Raw genomic sequence first — 21,075 nt, forward strand, 5'->3', positions numbered from 1 at the left:
AACTCCGGCCGACCCGGCACCTCGGAATCCTCTCCACTGTCCACTGTCTCTTATCTCCCCATTCTCCGGTCTGCCAAGAGACTACATCGGAAATTGGAGTGATGTGGTGGGTACGGGAACCCGGGGAGAAGACTTTTACGTGCGCTGTCTGTGGAGTTTGATGAGGCATATGTTGTTGATGTTACGTACACGAAGCCCTCCTTTTACTGTACAAGATTATCCAATGTCCAAGTTGACTCGGCAAAGTTTCCGGACTCAAAGCTCTCCAGCTGCGTCTGCAAGTCATGGGCTATACCCCTCGTGTACCCAAACAGCGAGTGCAAGCCCGGAAATGCTTCCGTCGGCAATGTCAACGGCACGGGCATGGGTGTCAGAGAAGGGGGCAGATTAGCACAGCTCCCGCTTGAATGCAATGACTGGTGCATGCACTGGAGCAGCCCTTGAAGAAAGGTCAAGGCTCGCTTGGCAAAGGCGTGGTTGCTCGACATTTCTTTGATCATGTCCAGGGCGTTTTCCACCTTGGCCAACGCAGGGCTTTCTTGATGATGTGCCGTGCGGATAACTGAAGACACCAGGGCAACCACGGCGTTGAACACTGGCGTTGGTCAGCGAAGGGTGCAAGTTTGGGGAGAGAGGACCATCTTACAGTAGTAAACGTTGAACCAGTTGAGCCCCAAAGAGTGCTTCGTCTGCTCATACCTCAACGCAACAATATCTACAGTTTCAACCGCGGCATCAAGACACATCTTCTGGCTGAACCGCAACGTCTGGCCGGCCAATGAGCCTTGGCCAGCCGTCTGCACGCCATGACCCAAAGAAGGCCGATGGATCAAGATGCGGACCATGTTTGCTCGCAGAGCCAAGATCCATTGTGGCTCGTTTGGGTTATGGTGATCCAGCACAAGGTGCGTAGGAAGATCACGACGCCATTTCTGGTATTCGTCATCAAGAGCCACGATGCACTCTGCAGTGTCCCTTGTCATGTCCATTTTCTCAGAGAGAGACGTGCCAAGACCTTTTCAATTACCTTGCACAGCTTGATCATCTCAATACAGAATGACATGCTTGACGGCCGCTTAGGCATGGGGTACAGGACCCCGTCGTCACGTATGCACTCATCGTCAAGATCTTCGGGAATAGAGACGGAAAAGTCGGCGCTTCGGGTGGCCGAGGGACGCTGATAGATCATGCTCCAGTGCATATCAAGAATGTAGGCGGAATACCAGACCCTGCGCTTCGTCTCTCGCACCGGAGGCGTATCGAACTCGGGCGGGTCCCTGTGTAGATGCAGGCCGTAGGCGATCCTGACGGCGAGGCCGAGTATGTTCCAGGACTCCTCCCCACAGCTCGTGGTCTGAAGATATCTTGCACCGAGCAGCAAGGCCTGGACATGCTCCAGACGCCAGTCCCGCAGGAGGGTCGGTTGAAGTAGAGCCGTGGCGATCTCGTAGTGTCTCCGTGCGGTGCGAGGATTGGCCTCGACGTCGACTACCCAGTGAGACGTGCAGAGAGCAAGGATCATGTTGATGATGGCAAAAGTAAGCGGTTGGCCATGTCGAGTTTCTGCAGGGCAGCGCAGAGCCTCACCGAAAACCGATCTAGCGCTGGGCCCATGGAACAAGGGCGTGAGCGTATTTCGAGTGGTAAAGTACTGGTCCAGAATATCGGCGGCGTTGTCGGGCGTGGCATATAGTTCATCCCCTGTCAGCTGAAGTGGACTAACTCGAGATCCAGAATCTGTCTCGACCAGCTGCGCCTCCACGTTGCCTTGGCCATAAAGGCTGTTCAAGAGCAGCTGGGTGAACGAGATGCCCCCGATGGACAGATTGGCATCCACGACCACGGACGAGGGTGTTGGTCCTGACTGCACGGTGTTGTTGGAACAAGAACAGGTGGCTTGCCCCTGTCCTGGAATTTCCGAGGCCCCTGGCGTTCCAGACGGGACAGAGGTTTGAACGGCCTTTTCCAGGAGCTCAAGGCGACTTTCCAACCCCCGCAGGTAACTTTAGGTGACAATTCTCAGCAATCAACTTCCCACAAGGTTTACCGGGGGGGATTACTCGTGGTTGACCGTGACGGTGTTGGCAGCGGCGAGCGGGACACCCTGCTGGACAAAGGAGCATTCTCGCCCGTTGTGGGCACACGTCGAGCACACGGGCTTGGTGCCATCACATTTCGTCTTTAACGCTCGGCAGCTGGAGCACGACACGGGGACCCGGTTGCGCCGGCGTTTGCTCGCGGGACTACCTTCTCTTGCCATGGCTTTGAAGTCGGATATAGCGGGGAGAAGCTTTTGTCAGGCGCAGCGGGGCGGGGAGATAAAAGAGATTTCTAGGTTAAAGGTCACCAGCCGCTAACTAAGTGGGACTAACCTCCAGCCGTCAGCTCTCTCATCTAATGGTGATTCAACATGTTTCCCTTGGCGTTACGAAAGGTACTGCTCGTTTGTCCTTCGCTTGTAATCTAATCAATCAGATAACTGTATCTCAATTAAGCTATTAAGTAATTCACTCGGTGTCAGCCGGCCAGCACTCCCCATCCAGCTTAGTTCCATCAACGGTTTCCCACCAGGCGTGGGATGGCACAAATGAAGATTGAGGTACATATATGGCCTTGAAAGTGGTCGAAATGGTTCCCTTTCACTTGCATCATCATCCATTCTTCTTGAACCATTCACCATCATGGCAGCAACGTCGATATCTGATCATGTCGAGACCGGCATCCAAGACAATGGCGAGAAAGACCAGAGACGTTCGGACAAGTACGACGCTGCTTTCGCGCAAGCCGGTGTCCAACAGGTCGAGGCCATTGCGACGGTTTGGAGCACCAGGATGTTGTGGACTGTTTTTGCACTGTGAGTCAACAAAATCATCTACAGTATCAACTCGGCTAAGAATCTCCAACCAGGCTCTATGTAGTCAACGTCGTCGATGCCATCCTTCAGCACGTCCAGTCGTCCCTCACCCCTTATGTAACCTCAGCCTTTGCGCAGCACAGCCTCCTGGCAACAACCGGTGTCGTGTCGCCCATCATCGGCGGTGTCTGCCAGCTCACGATTGCCAAAGTCATTGACATCTGGGGCCGTGGCGAGGGCTACACCGTCATGCTCATGCTCTGCGTTATCGGACTGATCATGAAGGCGACTTGTAACAGCGTGGAAATGTACGCGGCTGCGCATACACTGTATTGGGTTGGACATATCGGCATCACCTACATCATCTCGGTTGTGCTGGCGGACATGACAACATTGCAGAACCGAATGATTATGTTTGAAATCAACACGACGCCGTCAATCGTGAGCACGTTCGCTGGACCCAAAATTGCTGAGCTCTTCTTGCAAAATGTCAACTTTCGTTGGGCATTCGGCGGCTTTTCCATCATCTTGGTCGCCTTCTCACTGCCTATCCTCCTGGTCTTTTTCCTCTATCGGCGCAAAGCCGTCAGTCTCGGGGTCATCGAGGAGAAAGCGACCAGCCGAACTATCCGGGAGTCGATCGTGTATTACTTTTGGCAATTCGATGGTATGTATTTCAATGCCGGATGTTTCTTCGAGTCGCATCTAACCAATCCGTCTACTCAGTTGTCGGTCTTCTCCTTGTCACGGTTGGATGGTCTCTGCTGCTCTTGCCGTTCAGCATCGCAAGATCAGCTCCTCAGGGGTGGTCCACGGGTTACATTATTGCCATGATTGTGCTTGGCGCCCTCGTGCTCGCCGCCTCTGTCTTTTGGGAAAAGTCGTATGCGAGGATTCCGTTTTTCCCCTGGCAATTCCTCAAGGAACGAACTGTTTGGGCGTCTTGTCTCTTGAACGGGCTGATGTTCATGTCGGTATTGTAAGCAGCATTGCTCAGGCCCTTTGGACACCCGACAAATAGCTGACTGAATTGCAGTGTATGGGAAGCATACTACACGACGTACTTGCAGGTCGTGTACAACCAGAGCGTCAGTAACGCGGGCTATATCTCAGGGACCTTTAATGTTTTCTCCTCGTTTATAGGACCTTATGTCGGCTTGTGAGTGTTTGACCACTAGAAAGACCCGACGCTCGAGAATTAACGGTTCAAAACAGGCTCATCCGGTACACCAACGAGTACAAGTGGGCGTCTATGGCCGGAGTTCCTTTTGCTGCACTGGGAAGTGGTCTACTCGTCCACTTCCGCCGCCCCGAGACCAACGTCGGCTATCTCGTCATGTGCCAGATCCTCACCGGCGTCGCCGTGGGAATCTGGGGCTTGACGGCGCAGCTCGCTCTCATGTCCTCAGTCCGTCACCAAGAGGTTGCCATAGCTCTCGCCATGAGCGGACTTTTCGGTTCGATTGGCGTGTCTCTCGGATTCACGGTTGCCGGTGCCCTATGGACCAATATTGTGCCTGTAAAGTTGCACGAGGCTCTGCCTGAGGACAGTAAGAACCTGACCAGCGTCCTCTTTGGGGATATTCGGGAGCAACTGTCGTATCCTATGGGAAGCCCAATCCGAGGTTCTGTCATTGTAGCTTTCCAGGACGCACAGCACAAGATGGTTATCGTTGGAACGTGTTTGGTGCCGCTTATGCTGGTTTGCATATCTGTCTGGAAGAATATTGATCTGAGGAAGCGACAGCAAGAGGAGGGCCAGTCAAAGGGAAATATCTTTTAGATGTCGGAAGATTCTTGAATCATGTCTGGTATATAAAAGGTCTATCCGAATCTGCTTGTTGTCGGTATCAATGACATCTCCTTCCGGGCACAGTATCACAGAAGACAATAAAACCTGGCTATTCCAGGTAACAAACTTCTCTACAGCAGCTTCTGGTTCCCACTCTGGCAGGTCACTGTCGCTACTGAGTTTCCCTTCAACCTACATCTTTGGAGCGATCAAGATTGATATGAGATCATTCGAAGGGACCGGCACATTGACTGAGACTTGACTTCCCCAGCATGTGACAAACAAAAACCATCTCAGTTCTTCAAGCATCAAGATGCTTCTCATTAACCAGCACATATCGGTATCGCGCCTTGCCTTCCTCCATGTCCAAGATGGCTTGATTTGCATCCGTCAGTGGCCTCAGCTCTACCCAGGGCTTGATATCGAGCTCGACAGCCAGATGGAGCATCTCCTCAATCTCTTTGGGAGAGCCAATAGCGCTGCCACTCAACTTGAAGCCGCCGTTGATAAGCGTAAAAGCGTTGACGGCGGGCAAGTCACCATCGTCAGGAGCGCTATGTTGTGTTAGTTTGGCTTCGCAGGAGTGGTGAGAGATGCATACCCAACCTGGACAAAGTCGCCGCCATATCGGAGGAGCTTCAGGTAGTCATTGAGCGGCATGTTGGCGCTTGAGACGGTGCAAATAATAAGATCCATGGACTTGGCGTGCTTGGTGGCCCAGTTCTGTTCTCCATCACCCGTGGCGATATAATCATCGGCACCCAAGGCCAAGACATCTTTTCTCTTCGACTCCTTGCGTGAGATCCCAATGACCTTGTCTGCATTGAGAGCTTTTGCGAATAGAACGGCAAAATGGCCTAGCCCACCGACACCAATCACACCCACGGTCTTGCCAGGTCCGCAGTTATTCTTTCGCAGTGGCGAATAGACCGTGATACCGGCGCACATCAGAGGTGCGGCATACTCCGAGGATAACTTCTCAGGAATCTTGACAGCAAAGCGTGAGTCAGTGCGAACATAGTCGCCAAACCCCCCATAGGATTTGCCTATATCGTTAGGGTATACACCACCATAGGTATTGATGTTCTCAGGACAGTAGTGAAGGCGACCAACGGAGCATTCGATACAATCATCGCCAAGGCAGCTTCGGGCTTGGGCACCAACACCCACGCGGTCACCAACATTGAGATGCTTGACATGATGTCCAGTACGAACAACCTTGCCAACAATCTCATGGCCAACACAGCAGGCTAGCAACATAAGTAAGTACCTGGGTTACAATAGTCCAAGGGAAGCTTACGATAAGGTGTCTCTCCCCACCCAGAGCGAAGCATATGACAATCTGCACCGCAGATACTGCAGTGAGTGATCTTGATATCGACATCATCTGCCTCCCACTTCTTGGGTTCAAAGGATCCCCATTCCATTTTGCCGTTGATCGCATCAGGCGAGTTGCCCAGCCAGCCCTGAAATTCGTAGTTGATCGACATTCTGGATGATGGAGTATGTGCAAGTCGACAGCTGACGAGAACGTCGCAAACACCAGTCAAAGAAGGTTAATTAGCCTGAGCTTGTACAGCGGGCGAGATTTTGATACTTGTATCCAAGCCAAGGTCTCAGGCAATGTTGAGGCTCGACCTACCACATTTTCCAGCGGCGTTAAGACTTTCCGGACTTAACTCTTGAGATGACCCATTTGAGTTCCGGGGAGATAACGCACTCCAAAGCCCAAAACTCCACCGCCTGTTGAGCTGCCCAACAATTCGAATTCGGTATGACGTTGACGACTGTTGTGGAGGTGCTCTGTAACGGGATGAACGCCGTCGGACAGAGGATTGGGAGGGAAACAGATATCCAGGCGCGTTATATTGCCGGGACAGTTTTGTCCAAGCGGGGCCGATCCCTCTACATCCTTATGGTTCCTCCTACTTTCACTGAAAGTGGACTTTTACGCGTCTTGATTGGACCAGTACCCCTGTAATCCCCTTTCACCTGAAAGAGGACGTTCAATAAGGCCGCCCTGGCCCTCTTTTCATGACAAAGTGGACATTTAGCCCCCTGGTTGGCTGCTACCCTTTTACCCTTGCATTTACCCTGCGCAAGTCTTTACAACTTTGGCATAGCAGCTGAATGCCATGTGACATTAATTTCAGCTTTCAAAGTTAACGCGCGAAGAACGCGTCTTCTTCGTGTCTGTGAACATTGCGACCGTACGTGGCTTCCTTGTCTTTATAAAGTCTATCATCTTTAGTTGTGCAGCATCGCAAGCCACCACTCTTAATAAAACGATCAAACACTGTGAAAATGGTGTTCGGGAATATTTCACCCGACAAAGCCGAGGTCACCGAGCAGAATGAAACGACTCCATGGCTCCAACATACTCGGTGGCCGGAGCTGTTCCGCAATCGACCGCTCGATATCATTGCTGCGTCAGCACGGCAACCGGGGCCTGTCAGGGGCGAAGACTATCTGCTAGGCCAATGGAAGGGGACTTCATTTTGGAGCTCTGCTGATGCTGAAGCCCAGCTGCATATTCTGCTACAGGGCGTCGACCTCATGTTCGATCGGGCAACGGCCACACTGGCTCGTACATCGTACACGTCCCGCTGCTGGTTGAATACGTACTCAAAAGACGTATTCTGGCCACATGCATTCCGGTTGGTGTCATGCTTCAAGAGATACGTCTCAGTATGGAAGAGGTTTATCTGCTTCATCTTCCGGGTTCTACGATTCAAGGCGCGGCAGCGACAACAGATTTACAACTTGAGGTTGGGGTCAGACGAAGAGAAGATGATGCAGTACATCTTGACACTGGTTGCTTAGTTGCTACTGGAAGGAGGCAGCTGCGACCTCGATCGTTTGGGCCAAGAGGATTGGGCACCTATCGATGACTGCAACCAGGAGTACCGGGAAGCGGACGACGACGACGATGCCGAAACCGACGAAGATGCCGACTACGAAGAAGAGGAACATATAGAGGAGGAAAACTATCCAATGGGAGATGAATCGGAATTTGTACCCCCATCCGGCTCTTGGTTACAGTTATCTGAGGCCCTATTTCAACTCTCAATGATGTTCTGGACGCACCGGGGCCCTGCTGGAAACATGGCCTCATCGGTACTCATCTATTACACGGCTGTCATGGGGATACAGAGGGAATCTCCTGCCTATCATTCGGCGAACAACTCCACACCTGGGCTAGCAGCTCTTATTTGGGTCGGCCGCGTCTTATTCCTCGAGTACGCTCTGCCTGTCTATCGCTACGGTACCCTTGCGTACCATTGGCCATCCCGGGACCAATATCCATCTCAACCCGACCGCCTCGATGCCATTCGCAAAAGATATCTCATACGGGGGTGCTATACCCCTTTCGGAGAGATTATCGAGCTAAAAGCATTTGCGAAGTCCATTATCAGACAGGAAGGTATTCCCGGAAACCTTTCATGGGCTCCAGATGGCCTGTCGTTCAAAATCGGCCACGATAAGGAAGTGAGGCTCTCTGACTTCTGTGGGACCTATCATAGGGTCATAACGCTCGTTCACGAGCAGGTAAAGGAGATGATGTTGGGTATTGAACTCAAAATTGACATTAACGACATCCGAGATGACCTGACCTGCCGAATAGCTGGCTGGTCCTTCCTCCAAAAAGCCGAAAACAAGCTGGCCGATTTGTGGAAGACGCTAGCAAACAGGCTTCAGACGTCCTATTTTCGTGGCAAGCCATTCACCAACGCCTCTAGTTGGCATCCCGAGACCTGTGTAGCGTATCTGAACGCAGGCATCGACCTCAACAAGTCAGCTTTTGCTGCGTTGCAGCTGGCAGGTGGGTTACCTGGTCGAGGCACCGAGGTAACTAGCATCCGGTACCTCAACACTACACTTGCTATACGCAATGTATTCTTTTATGGAGGCCAAATGATAGTCGTCATCAGCTACAACAAAGCCAGAGCATCGAACAACTACGCCTTCTACATTGTCCGATATCTTCCACCAGACCTCAGCCTAAGCCTATTGAAATACCTCGCCATTGTTCGGCCCGCCATGGACTTCCTAGCAAACCAGCTGAAAATATCTCACTACGCGAGTAACGAGTTCTTCTTCCAAGACCCTTGTGGTAAAAAAAGGCACCTTAGCTCGGTGCAAGCCTCGGGCATCCTCAAAAATCTGACTCGAGATCTCGTCACACCATGGACTCTCTCCTTATACAGGCAAGCAGCTCTTGCCATTGCTAAACGTTACCTTAGCAAACTTGTCGAAAAGACAAACCATTACTACCCATCCGACGCAACTAATCCAATACGAATGTTTGCAGCTGGGGCTGGCCACCACCCCCGAATGCTATTAACAGCGTACGCAATCGACAAAGCCCTACCCGCTCGGTTACAGCCGGAGCTCCTCGAGATGTACTATCGACTATCCACCATGTGGCAGGAGTGGAATCAGCAGTACTATCATGAACACTGCCGGGCTTCGAAGCCGAAACCATGCATACCTCTGACCACCGGTTCTAAAGGGCGAAAAAGAGCAGCTAGCCCAAACGACCCGAAAAGAGGCTTAAAGAGGGTCATGACGAGCGTTAATAACAACGATATGAACGGCCTGTTGGACAGCTTCATTTACAACGCTCAGTATCAGATTTTGATATGTGCTGCCTGTGGGTCAATGGTTCAGCCGGAAACCAAGTCTTTCTAGAGTCACCTGAACTCCATCCACCGGATCACTGGTACGGCCTGCAAGGCTTTGATGGATAGGTTCGGTGCATACGAGCTTTGTCCGTTTTCTGAACTTGCTGTCCCAAAGGAAAAGGTCCCTCGAATCGCAGGCCTGCCCATCCACAGGGGCTTTCGGTGCAATATCTGCCCCCAAACTCCTGAATCTTCATACTTCACAGTGTCATCAAAAAAGATCAGAGAACACATGTCCGTGCATAAATTAGGGATCATGCCAATGAGGGCGGAGCAGCAGAAGAAATTCCAGCCTTGTTACATCCAAACATTCTCCTCAGCTAAGGGGAGGATTCGATATTTTGAGGTGGAACCAATATGACACGGGAGTATTCCGTAGTAGTTATATAAGACTCTATTCCTTCCCTCGCCCCCCCAACTATATTGATTGCTTATACTCAAAGGAAGGTCTGCACCAGCACATGCCAGCACATGGTATGAAGGCCTCGCAGCACCGAGAGGCCGTCCCACTCTGGAGAGGCTGCATGCCCCAGACGTATTTCACGGCAAAGGGACGCATCGATTACTTCATCGTTAAAGAACCCTCGTTGTCGTCGTCGCCATCGGGGGAGGTGTCGGCCCTTAGACTCCTTCTGCCGCCGTCACAGGAGGAGGGGAAGCTATTTAATGAGCTAAAAGCGGATCTGGCCCAGGCATCCCGCGACCTAGAGGAGCAGGCCGGGGTCGTGCAGGACGTCGGAGAGTCACGAGCGGACCGAGTCCCGTGGCTCGTCCATACCGGGTTCCCTGCCCACATGCGGGGGCTCCGGGATGCCGAGATCCAGTCGTCGTACTCGCTGCCGCCGAAGAAGCTCCTAGGCGGAGACGGTGGCGGCGAAGGGGAGGACAACTCGGACCTCATCCGCATCCTTGTCGCGGTCGAGACCGTCCTCAGGGACGCCTACAAGCTCTGCAGCGATAAGTCACTCGAGCGGAAGATGACGCAGCAGCGGGCCAAGAGGTTGAATGAGTTCCGTGATGCCGGCGGCTCGAGCAGCGGCAAGCCCGGCGGGTTCCGCAGTTTTAAGAACGAATCCTCGCTGACCTCGTACTTCCGAAGGATGAAGTAGCTTCTCGTGTACTATTATCGGGTCGTATTCTGCGAGGACGGTCACTTCACGAGGGAGAATGAGGACCAAATGTTGCCGCGGGACGTCATCGAACCAACAGCTCAGCAGCAGCGAGCCATGGAAGGCATCATCGACGCCCTGCGGGAACAAGACGAGAGGGCGAAGGAAAAACCAGCCGATGAGGAAGATGACGACGAGCGCGACGCTGAGCTGAAGCATGCCATTCGCAACTTCTACGTATCCCTGATCTGCCAGACAGTCGGGAGCAGGCCGTTCCGGTCCGCGGTACTAAGCTTCTGCGCCATGCTCAGCCGGAAGAAGGCCTTTACACGGCTAGAGGCGAATGATGACGAGCAGCGCAAACGGTGCGTCTGGAACGAGCCAGGCAACTTCAACAGCAACTTATCCGCACTCACGTGGACTACTCAGCTCATCCTATTCGACTTCGTGTGCTTCCACAAGCAGGACGACGAGGACGGGATACCCGAACTGCTGGAGAAGATGTGCAAAAAGTACTTCCAGCAGATGGCAGAGACACCCTTTGGTCATATCCTGCAGTGGCGGCTCTACCTTTTCGCAGCATCTCGAACGGCTTTCGCCAAGAACCAGGCACGCTGGTCTCTCGACGGCCAGACGATCGACTACATGGGAACCAAGCTGCACATGGAACAGGTGTCGCAGCTGGTCGTATCGGAGTTTCGCCAGGCGCATTCGCTTCTGTATGATGAGCTGTTGTTCGGTGCGAATGATATTGCACCAATCGAAGCGTGGAGACTACAGGACGACCTGGACCTCGACGACTACGGCGGCTCGTGGCTGACGGACGAGAGGAATGCCGAGACCCTAAAGGGAACGCAGGACGCCCTGCTCTAGCAGATCGAGCATAGGGCTGAGCTGCGAGGGGTCTATGTGCGGACCGATCAGGCCGGCGGGTTGAGCCTATGTCCGAAGGCAATGGCCTGCTACGAGGCGCACGTGCAAGAGTTCCTGAAGCGGATGGTGACGCTCATCCATGTTCCACCGGCTCCTCCGTTGCGGGCGCCGGAGCTGCTTTCCGTCACCTACACCAACACAGGTCGTCGTCGATGCATATTAATCTGGGAGAAGATGGTCATGGTGTACGTGCGGTATCACAAGAGCCAGGAACAGGTTGGTGCCGAGACGGAGAGCATCCGCTTCTTGCCCCGCGCGATTGGAGATCTGCTCTTGACATATCTGGCTCTGGTGCCGCCGCTGCGCGAGGTGTCAGACAATTGGCTCCACAGGGATCATTGATGGCTCCAGTCAATTGATGAGAATTATCTAAAGAACAAAAGAAATTGAACAGCCATGTGTTCGGGCAGAGCTATTTAAGCTCATGTCGTTAGGATTGGAATCCTTGATGCGACAAGTTGGATGTGAAACGGGATACACGACCCCAAAGTACGGGCCGCGTTTCATATCCAGTTGCACGAACCTAGTGGTGATATGCGACACGGAGCTCTTCACGCCCCTACAGCATTGAAGATGTTGCGAGGTTGCATAACGCCAATAAACCTCTAACTGTGAAGTATCTATATATCCTGAGAGCAGGGAAGCCGCTTCCTTCAGAGAAGAAGCGGCCTGCTAAGGGAGGCCGGTCTGGGGCACTCACAGCCGCCGAGGAACGTGCCCTCATCGAGTTCATCCGTTCGGTTGAGAACTGTGCATTCCAGGTTACAGGGGATATCAATTATGCCTGCTTCTTAAGGAAACACCGAGTTGGAGTCTCTGCGGCTCCGGTCTCGTCAGCTTGGGCTCGCCGGTTTAAGAAGCGGTATCCAGAGATTCAAGCCGCGGGGGGGGGGGGGTCCAATAGTTTCTGGTGCCTATGATCGATTAAACAAAAGATTTGGACTTTACAACGGTCAATTTTGGCGTAATTAGACTTTCGTAAACACACTCTGCAATGCTTATGTGCGTTTCACCTACGAACGGCCAAAATAGACTGTTTTTCCAGCGAACCGCAGTCCCAGCACGGCGTCTGCTTTAGACAAATAGGCCGAGGGCCGTTTTCAGTCTGAAAAGAGATACATAGTCCGCCGAAGTCCAATTGAGACCGCCCCACCACAAGAAACCTAGTCAAGCTTTTGTCTCATTGTCAAATGTCCTAAAATGGCTGGCGATTTCACTATATACATATATACCTACTCGGGCTTGTCCCGAACATTCGCTACCTCTCCTCAGAGTGTATCCGAGGATGAAAAAGAATTCATCGCGATTTCCAATTGAAGGCATTGTCAAATGATCTCTCATGGGCTTAACTAGCTGAGTGATGGAAGCAACGGTGATCAACAATACGCAAAGCCTTATCTTGATTCCTTTGTACTGTAGTCAAGGGTAGGAGCGACAAACACCTTTGGCTTCTCAGGACTACACACTCCTCGCTCAGTTCCTCCTGGTGATAGGCGCTAGAGAACGAGCCATCCGGCTCACTCACTCACGATATGTGTAAAGTCTTCTGCCTGGGGGGGATCTGATTGGGTTGGTCTTTTGGCTCTCAGGCGCATTTATGACAATAGTGTTGGAATAGGGCCAAAAATAGGCAGCGATGTGAATGGCCACAACTAGCATCAGGCAGCAGGCTACTGCCTATGATATTGGAAGACTGAACACAAGTATAAGAAGCCTACCTTCATCGCTCCCTGAGATAGAAGAAAGTAGCGAAAATCCAATCTCTTCTGGCCACACCCATGTTGCACACCTCTGACTTTTGAGAAATAGTGACCTAACTGGAGCCTCCTGACCATTGAAGGGATAGTTTTTACAAATATTTTCCAAGTGCATTATATACTTAAAAGCCTATATATAAAGCCTTAGCCACCTTAAGTCTAGCTTTAAAAATCTATAATTCTCTAATGATTGCGATTTAAGGTGTAAATGGGGTGTAGCACTCTGCCAGGGACTTAATTGAAGAGAGCGATGACAGCAGGCAGTTATGATATTATTGATCTCCGGCCTGCTTCCTAACTAGGCAATTGGCTCCTCTTATCGGGCCAATGAGACGCCTCAGTTGCTCACGTTATCACCGGCTGATCCGATCCTCGGCCCGTACCAGGTCGCCTGCGCCGGGAACACGGAGGTCAGAGCTTTGAACCGCTTTGGGCTCCTGACAAACTCGCTTGTCTGTGGCACTCGCTTATTATTAACGTTACACCACATATGAGAACTTTTTCCAAGTCTTAATGCAGACACTGATTCGGCCAATACAGAGCTGTGCACCGTTTCAGCCACATCAGCCACGTCACGGTCCGTGCTCACTCCCTGGACACACCATCCCTGCAGGCCTTTGCGAGCACTAGTGTGACGAAACTGCTACACTCACCGTCACAGACCCAGACTTGGCCAGGCTAGAAACTCGAAACGACAAAGAACCTCGCACCTAGCAAGCATACGGGCAGACCAGACTCCGGGTCGCGCAGAATATCACCCACTCCTATCCCCGGCATCCCCGTCCTGCTGAAGCAAAGGTGCCATTGATCCACGACCTAGGCCGGAACATGGTACGGTGTTAATCGGCACGGGGTCTTAGTCTTGCGGGACCCTTTGTCCCGCCTCCGTCCCCGGATCCCCATTCATCGCCTCTATCAGTCAGTTCATCACCCGCTCCAGCTTCCCACGCTCACATCCCATCCCATTCCCGGCTGTGCTGTCGTTTTAAGGTTCCTTAAGATAGCCAGCCGCTTCACTTCGTGAGCGCTTGACTCGACTCCTTTAGTCCCCACCCCGCATATGCAAGCCCAAGGAAATCGGGCACGCCACCACCGCCTCCTCCCCGAGCGACTGATCTGATAACGCCTTCTAACGACTCCAATTAGCTACAATGTCCGGAAGGCAAACACGCTACTGCAATAGCTGTTGTTTGCTATAAGCCAGTTTAAAATTCGCTTCTTGCCCGGGTCTCTGGTCATTCATCCTGGTCCTCGTTCGCCCTCTGGCCGTAAAATCCGTTGATGTTCGACCTGCACTACTCAATACAAACTCCCTGCCATCCAGTAAGCTTATACCTCTTCAATCGAGATTTGCCTCCAGAAGAACACCTACAATAACATTATCACAGTATTCCTTCTGATTCTTTATCCGCAGCCATGTGCGATTTCACGAAGAACTACTACATCTATTCATCCTGTACGGATCCCGCATTTCATTTCTGCAAAAGTTCTACCGAGGGCAGCCAGAAACATTCTTGCCCGAAAGCTCCCCATGAGCGCTACATTGTGCTACCGGAGAGCTGCCCGTTGTGTTGCGGCTGATGCAGACTAGGCGACTCCGAGTTTTCGCCGTCAAAAACGAACCTCTATCTGAAGTGCCAGGCTGTTGAATACAATCGACATTCCCAAGAGACACCAGCTGCCTTTTATGGATTTTAAAAGCCCACTCAACAATTCAGCATTCATTTGGAGGCAACATGATTCGAAAGCACATACAAATCAACACGACGCTAAAAAAAAAACCGAGGGGGCAAAATGATTCAAAAAGAAAGGGGGGGGGGGAGTGGTTTAAATTTAGGGTTAAAATGGCCAATCTCGGCATGCATCGAAATAGAACATTTAGGCAATGTTATATACCGAGTTTTAATTAATTCCGAGCAGAATTGCGCCGTTGCGCCCGGGTTGAAATTTGGTTATATCATATGGTGATATGGGGGTTAGGGATGAGGAGTGAGTCCCGAAAACAAAAGTTTTTCGGAACAGAGAAAACATGACAGGGGCGATAGAGCAAGAAAAATGCAATCGAATGAAACTAGTCCCATATTTTTCCCTATCCTGTGGAATAGGTTATCGTGGTTTGGAATATTTAATGGATTGAAGTTTGACAAGTGGCGCCGTTTAGGGAGCCCATAGGCTCGCGGTACCCGTGGCTCCGGAATTTCACGGGTACCCGTGAGCATTATCTAAGCGTGGATGCGCTAACGCGCACACGTCGCGTGCCTGCTTCAAACCTCTCTCCAGTCCCTACGCTTCTTTTAGATATCCATCTGTTGCATGATGGAAAATGGGGTCAAGGGGAACGGCTGCTCGTTTTCCAGATGACTGTCTCCCTCCTGAATGCGAGTATACATCCCGAGATGCCTTATTTAAGGCGATTAATAGCTGGGCAGCACCACGGGGCTATGCCTTCGTTACTGGAAGGTCCCACAAAGAGAAGTCTGGGAGACTTACAGTCACATTCACTTGCGATCGAGCCTGTCGCCCTCCAGATGTATCGAAAGAACGACGACGGAAGACAAGCACCCGAGGCACAAGCTGCCAGTTTTCTGTGCTTGCAAAGCAGAGCCTTGATAAGGCCACATGGACTTTAAGGCACCGTCCAGATAGCCGATTCGCCATTCACAATCATGAGCCAACCTGGCACCAGTCTGCTCACCCAAATCATCGCACACTATCCGACACGGACAGATCAACAATCAGCAACCTCACAAACGCCGGGATAGCGCCAAAGGATATCAGGACTTATATCCGCCAGAACTCAAACACCACTGCAACCCAGCAAGATATCCACAATCGCATCGCGGATAGCAAGCGAGAGCTGTGTGAGGGTCAAAGTACTATACACGCCTTTGCAAATCAGCTAGATAAGGAAGGGTTCTGGAACCGGATTCAGCTTGATTCACATGACCGGGTTACAGCAGTATTGTTCGCTCACCCGGAGTCATTGGCATACCTCAAAGCTTACCCAGACCTGCTCTTCTTGGATTGCACATACAAGACGAATAAATATGGAATGCCGCTCCTCGATATCATCGGGGTGGATGCCAGCCAGCGATCCTTCTGTATCGCCTTTGCATTCTTGAGTGGCGAGAGCGAGGAGGATTATACCTGGGCTTTAGACCGGCTTCGATCAATGTACCAGCTTTGCGGTGCAGCCCTCCCGTCTATCATCCTCACGGATCGGTGCCTCGCTTGTATGAATGCTGTCGCTCGCTGCTTTCCAAGTGCAATCTCGCTTTTATGCCTCTGGCATGCTAACAAGGCAGTCCTCCGCTACTGCCAGCCAACCTTTACACGCCATAACCAGGGGCCAGAGGCTCGCCGAGAGAGTCTCAACGATTGGAACGAGTTTTTCAATTGCTGGCATTCGATTGTAAGATCAGCGGACGAGGAAACCTTCGATCGGCGCGTCAAGGGGTTTGAAGAGCGCTACCTGCCCCAATATCTCGAAGAAGTTGGTTATATCAAGACCAACTGGCTTGATCTCTACAAGGAAAAGCTCGTCAAGGCTTGGGTGGACCGATACCCCCATTTTGGTAACGTAGTTACCTCGCGGGTCGAAGGTATCCACGCGCTCCTGAAGAGCCACCTGAAGAGGTCTACATTAGACCTTTTCGAGGCTTGGAGGGCCGTGAAGCATGCATTGCTCAATCAACTAGCTGAGCTACGATATAACCAAGCCAAGCAGCAATCGCGTGTGCCAATTGAGCTCTCTGGGGTTCTCTATAATGCCGTACATGGCTGGGTATCTCATGAGGCTTTACGCAAGGTCGAAGAGCAGCGGAAACTGCTCTTGAAAGAAGACCTGCCAGCTTGTACCGGCGCATTCTCTCGATCTCACGGTCTCCCTTGTGCCCATATGCTCAAGGCGCTACAAGAGCAGGATCAGCCCCTTTGTCTGGAGCACTTCCATAGACACTGGCATCTTAGTCGCCCTGGGAGTCCTCAGCTGCTGCTTGAGCCTCGTCAGTACATTGATCGAGTAGCTGATAACTCAGCTAAGCCACAGTCGAGCATTCGGCGGGAGGCTAGTGCATTCGAGGCAGTCGAGGCAGCTACACAACCCAGGGCGCAGCCTACATGCAGCAGATGCCACGCATGTTGGAGACCACAAGTGTGAGGCGACCAAGTCGGTGGCGAGGTGTGGAAGAAGGAGGAACATTCTACAAGAAATCGTGCCTGTACATAAATAGTGGTTCCCCTACTTCACTTTGAGATATGAATTAAGCAACCTGCATCTTCTCATTTCAACAGAATGTTGGATGGATGGGAGGATCTGAGCGCCATTTTGGGGGCTTAGTCAGGGGGCGCGCCCAGGCGCCCACCTATCAGTCGCCCTAACTGCTCCCCTTGTTTATGTAACCAAAATCCAGCCAGATATCTCAGTACACGGTAGCAAAAGAAATATTCATGATTCATCCTATCTCGTTGCTGTCAAGCGCCCAATTGCTCCACAATCTCGTCTTCCTTCAGGCTATCCTAAGAGATATGTAGTCTCGAAGACGAGAGGCCATCCATTCCCGTTAGCGTTCAACATCCATTGTGCAGTGATGAAGCGAATAATTGTCAGTGATGTTAAAAGGTCTAAGTTACATATGTCTCAGAGGAGCACAGCTCCTCACATAGTATCCACATCCCAGCCACCAGCAGATCGGACCATCTTAGTCATACGGTCTCAACATGCAGCTACTAGAACGATCATCCGCCGCCTCGCCTGCCGCTAGCTCGTCAGCGAGCGTGTGCATTCCCATAAGCCTAGCAAGGGCAGAATAGGTCCAAGACCGTTCTCTGATTTCAAGATCCATTCTCGCTCCGAGCTTAAAAAGGAGACGGATGGTCTCGCTTGCCTGATCTTCCGGGAGCCGTAGAGCGTGCACGACCGGCGTCCCCGCATCCTTATCTTCGATATCGACATCCATTCCGTGGAATTTCACGAAAAGTTCGATCTCGCCATTAAGTCCATGTCTCGCTGCAGCATGAAGACTGTTTATGAGACGTCCGCAGCCTGGTCGAGCTCTTCTGTTGAGAAGCAATTCAGCTGCATGAACGTTCCCGCTATAGAGAGCGAGTGAAAGAGCGGAGGCGTCTTGGTGTCGATCGTTGAGATTAGAAGACTTCAGCAGAATGGCGACGACGTCGTCTGTCCCATGAGCAGCAGCATCCTGTATCGGAGTAACTTTGAGGCGAGTTTCATCCCGTGGCAGGTACACTGTTTTGCGTCCAAAGGACTGAAAGTCCTCGAGAGGAAAGATGCTGAAGGGAAGAGGTATTTTTCTCGATCACGTTGCTGGTGCGTCTGTAATCATCGATAGAAGCCTGGATTGAGTCGACAACGAACGAGAGGATTTTCAAGTTCGGCAGGTGCTCAAAGACCATAATAATCACCTCCATCGGTAGGCTGAGGAATGGAGGCGATCGGTTGCAGAGCATCCTTCTCCTCGCCTTGCATTTGCGGAGCGACAGGTGCAGGGCGGTCACAGTATTGGGTGACGTGGCGGTGTTTTGAGGTCATGGCCAAGCATTGATACCCCTCAATCGAAGCGGGCTGCGCAGTCATTGAGGCCAGCTGGGCTCAGCAGAGGTTTCAGAGGTGAATATGGTCAGATGAGAGCCAGTTGTTTGTGCGTTGGGAGGCGCGAGTGACGAAACACCAAGTAAAGCAACCATACCAGTTGATTCTACAAACTATCTGTTTTTGGGCTCCCACTTCCCTCAGTATTGTCAACAATCGAGAAGTGAGTTAGCGAGAATAGAAAAACAAGACAAGTTAAACCGGCCTTCGTGGTCAGATGACCAACTTTTCTTTATACCTCTCCTACCGAGGTATTGAAACCTAATACAACAGGTTCGTGCCACCGTTTTCGGCGTTTCGCGCGTCCTCCCAGTCCATAGAGGGCAACAGAATAGGGGAGTCGTTCGCGGGGACGTAGTTGCTGACAGAATATTCTCCCAAACATACTCTGCTGGGGAACCGGCAGTAGCCTTTGCCACCTCGGTGACGACAATCGGCCTTTTGGCAGACGTGCCCGTATACGCAGTTAGCCTTCCTGCACCCGCCGCGCCTAGAGCACGGGACCGAGCGCGCGAGGTACTCGAGGGCCGGCTTGAGCTCCTCGGCGATTGGGTTGTGCTCGTACTCGCAGTCGTCATTGTCGCAGGCGTCAAACAGCTGCTTATTGTTGCAGAACCTCTTCTCGGCGGATAACGCCTTGAGTCGCTTGATGGAGTCGGCGGAAGGGGTAGGCAGTAAGGCATCGAGGCGGTCGTCGACGTGGTTGATGGCGACAAAGCCTTCTGGGATGTCTTCCCTCTTGGGCAGTGATTCGATATTGGCCTTGGAGAGGGAGTTGCTGGAGCCGCGGCGCCAGTCGCTGTTGAGGTTTCTATCCGGCTTTGAGCCATTACCGATAGAAGGAGGCGACGGGGTGCTGTTCTGGCTCGTATGAGACGAAGTTTTGGTGTCGATATGGGGCAGTCGGCAGCTGTTTCCATATCGGCATTTGCCGAGGCTGTAAAATTGACAGACGGCGTTGCCATCGTTGTTGGCGGTTCCCCCGTTAGACAGGTTCGTAGATGCCAGGTTGAGTTTGGTGGATGAGTTGTTGGGCTTGATCTGAGATGAAGCAGCGTACGTGAGGGGAGTCTGGCGGAAGACGCCGTGTAGTTCCTCAATGTTCATGCCGAGCTTCTCAAACTCCTTGTGGAAGAGCAAGCTCGGAGTACGGATCAGGGTAAACCTGTCTTGGTTACCCCTATAGGGGTAAGGTCGGAGACATAGCCCACGTCGTGGCAGGCGGCAAAGTAGATGTGCTTGCACTGGGCATTGTCGGCGTAGAGGCGGAGGATAGCTTTGAGCTTGAAGTCGGCATTTTCTTTTAGTTCACCGGCGTCGATAAAGTCGGCGAGGCCATAAGATCTGTTGAAGCCTGCGACAAAGGACGAGAGGGAACGCTTTTCGGCGCCGCAAAGCCCGTTCTTACAGAGAGACTTGGACAAGCCCACGAGGTTAGCGTAGACACGCACCATGACCTCGCAGCTTTCGAGTCCCTTGCGGCGGAGGCTGCTCTTGACGCTGTCGATGAGTTGCTTGACGGCTCTGCTGCCGCCCTCTTCTCCCACGCCGACAAAGTGTTCGTCAAAGACATAGCCGTCTCCGTCAATGACGACGAGGGCAAAAGGGTTGCGCTCCTGGCCGCGAGCGAGCTGCTTGTATCGCTCTCTTCCCTCGCGCTCCTCTTCGTAGTCGCTCTTCAGGCGGCGGTAGTTATCAATGAGTACCTGATACTGGTCCAGGATCTCGGAGAGGGCATCGTTGCTCCGATACGCGGCAAGCTTGTCAGCCGCCCTGTTGATTGTCTCATCAGGAAGCATGGTCGCGACAAAGGGCCCTCGGCGATCGCCCCCGCATCGCCGGTTAATGCGCAACCAATCTCACAATCTCGACGAGATAAATGCTGTCGCAAGTATGCGCAGCTGATGATTCTCTGCTAGAAATGCTCAGGGAGAGAGACAAGATGACGCTGTCTTCGCTGCTGATGCAGTATGCGGGACAAAGGCTGCCTGACAATGAGGTAACAAGGGCAGAGCCTGTCTGAAGGCTGAGTCATCACATCACGTGATGGGCCGCAGCGCGTCAGAGGTTACCTCAGGTACTCAGACCCGCTCACTAAGCGCACAGATCACGTGCTTCTGTGAGAGGGCCTGAGTGGTTTCCGACGCGTTTTGGTGTGAGTGCGACTATCTACCATACAAAATGGGTACAGTGAGTGCCGCTTTGCAAACGCGACGTGAACGCCATCAACTCCCACGCGGCATAGCGCCTTCAATTCGACACTTTTCATTATAATTAGTATTTCCGAAAATCCTACAAACACCAGGTACCTGCTCATCTTGTTTTTGTTCAATT

General features: G+C 52.1%; 8 protein-coding genes across 8 annotated transcripts; 4 read left to right on the forward strand and 4 right to left on the reverse strand.

Moving 5' to 3' along the window:
* Positions 1-203: 203 nt before the first annotated feature.
* MRS44_013694 (uncharacterized protein) lies at positions 204-2,260 on the reverse strand (the record flags this gene model as incomplete). Its single annotated transcript, XM_065617153.1, has 4 exons — positions 204-595; positions 647-932; positions 1,028-2,003; positions 2,061-2,260. The coding sequence occupies 4 exons, from the start codon at positions 2,258-2,260 to the stop codon at positions 204-206; spliced, it is 1,854 nt and encodes a 617-aa protein (XP_065473225.1).
* Positions 2,261-2,681: 421 nt separating this feature from the next.
* Positions 2,682-4,637, forward strand: MRS44_013695 (uncharacterized protein; the record flags this gene model as incomplete). The annotated part of the gene is made up of 5 exons (XM_065617154.1): positions 2,682-2,854; positions 2,908-3,521; positions 3,581-3,833; positions 3,891-4,013; positions 4,070-4,637. 5 exons carry the CDS (start codon positions 2,682-2,684, stop codon positions 4,635-4,637), a joined length of 1,731 nt encoding a protein of 576 aa, XP_065473226.1.
* A 310-nt stretch (positions 4,638-4,947) lies between these two features.
* Positions 4,948-6,136, reverse strand: MRS44_013696 (uncharacterized protein; the record flags this gene model as incomplete). Its single annotated transcript, XM_065617155.1, has 3 exons — positions 4,948-5,200; positions 5,248-5,896; positions 5,947-6,136. The coding sequence occupies 3 exons, from the start codon at positions 6,134-6,136 to the stop codon at positions 4,948-4,950; spliced, it is 1,092 nt and encodes a 363-aa protein (XP_065473227.1).
* An 814-nt stretch (positions 6,137-6,950) lies between these two features.
* On the forward strand, positions 6,951-10,440 carry MRS44_013697 (uncharacterized protein; the record flags this gene model as incomplete). The annotated part of the gene is made up of 3 exons (XM_065617156.1): positions 6,951-7,444; positions 7,490-9,300; positions 9,779-10,440. 3 exons carry the CDS (start codon positions 6,951-6,953, stop codon positions 10,438-10,440), a joined length of 2,967 nt encoding a protein of 988 aa, XP_065473228.1.
* Positions 10,441-10,509: 69 nt separating this feature from the next.
* Positions 10,510-11,313, forward strand: MRS44_013698 (uncharacterized protein; the record flags this gene model as incomplete). Its single annotated transcript, XM_065617157.1, has 1 exon — positions 10,510-11,313. One exon carries the CDS (start codon positions 10,510-10,512, stop codon positions 11,311-11,313), a length of 804 nt encoding a protein of 267 aa, XP_065473229.1.
* Positions 11,314-15,453: 4,140 nt separating this feature from the next.
* On the forward strand, positions 15,454-17,289 carry MRS44_013699 (uncharacterized protein; the record flags this gene model as incomplete). Its single annotated transcript, XM_065617158.1, has 1 exon — positions 15,454-17,289. One exon carries the CDS (start codon positions 15,454-15,456, stop codon positions 17,287-17,289), a length of 1,836 nt encoding a protein of 611 aa, XP_065473230.1.
* A 541-nt stretch (positions 17,290-17,830) lies between these two features.
* Positions 17,831-18,681, reverse strand: MRS44_013700 (uncharacterized protein; the record flags this gene model as incomplete). The annotated part of the gene is made up of 2 exons (XM_065617159.1): positions 17,831-18,378; positions 18,555-18,681. 2 exons carry the CDS (start codon positions 18,679-18,681, stop codon positions 17,831-17,833), a joined length of 675 nt encoding a protein of 224 aa, XP_065473231.1.
* A 321-nt stretch (positions 18,682-19,002) lies between these two features.
* On the reverse strand, positions 19,003-20,540 carry MRS44_013701 (uncharacterized protein; the record flags this gene model as incomplete). The annotated part of the gene is made up of 2 exons (XM_065617160.1): positions 19,003-19,866; positions 19,920-20,540. The coding sequence occupies 2 exons, from the start codon at positions 20,538-20,540 to the stop codon at positions 19,003-19,005; spliced, it is 1,485 nt and encodes a 494-aa protein (XP_065473232.1).
* Between the last annotated feature and the right edge of the window lie 535 nt (positions 20,541-21,075).

The sequence above is a fragment of the Fusarium solani genome (assembly GCF_023522795.1).
Source record: "Fusarium solani strain SB1 chromosome Unknown bctg00000009, whole genome shotgun sequence".
Taxonomy (NCBI): Eukaryota; Fungi; Ascomycota; class Sordariomycetes; order Hypocreales; family Nectriaceae; genus Fusarium; species Fusarium solani.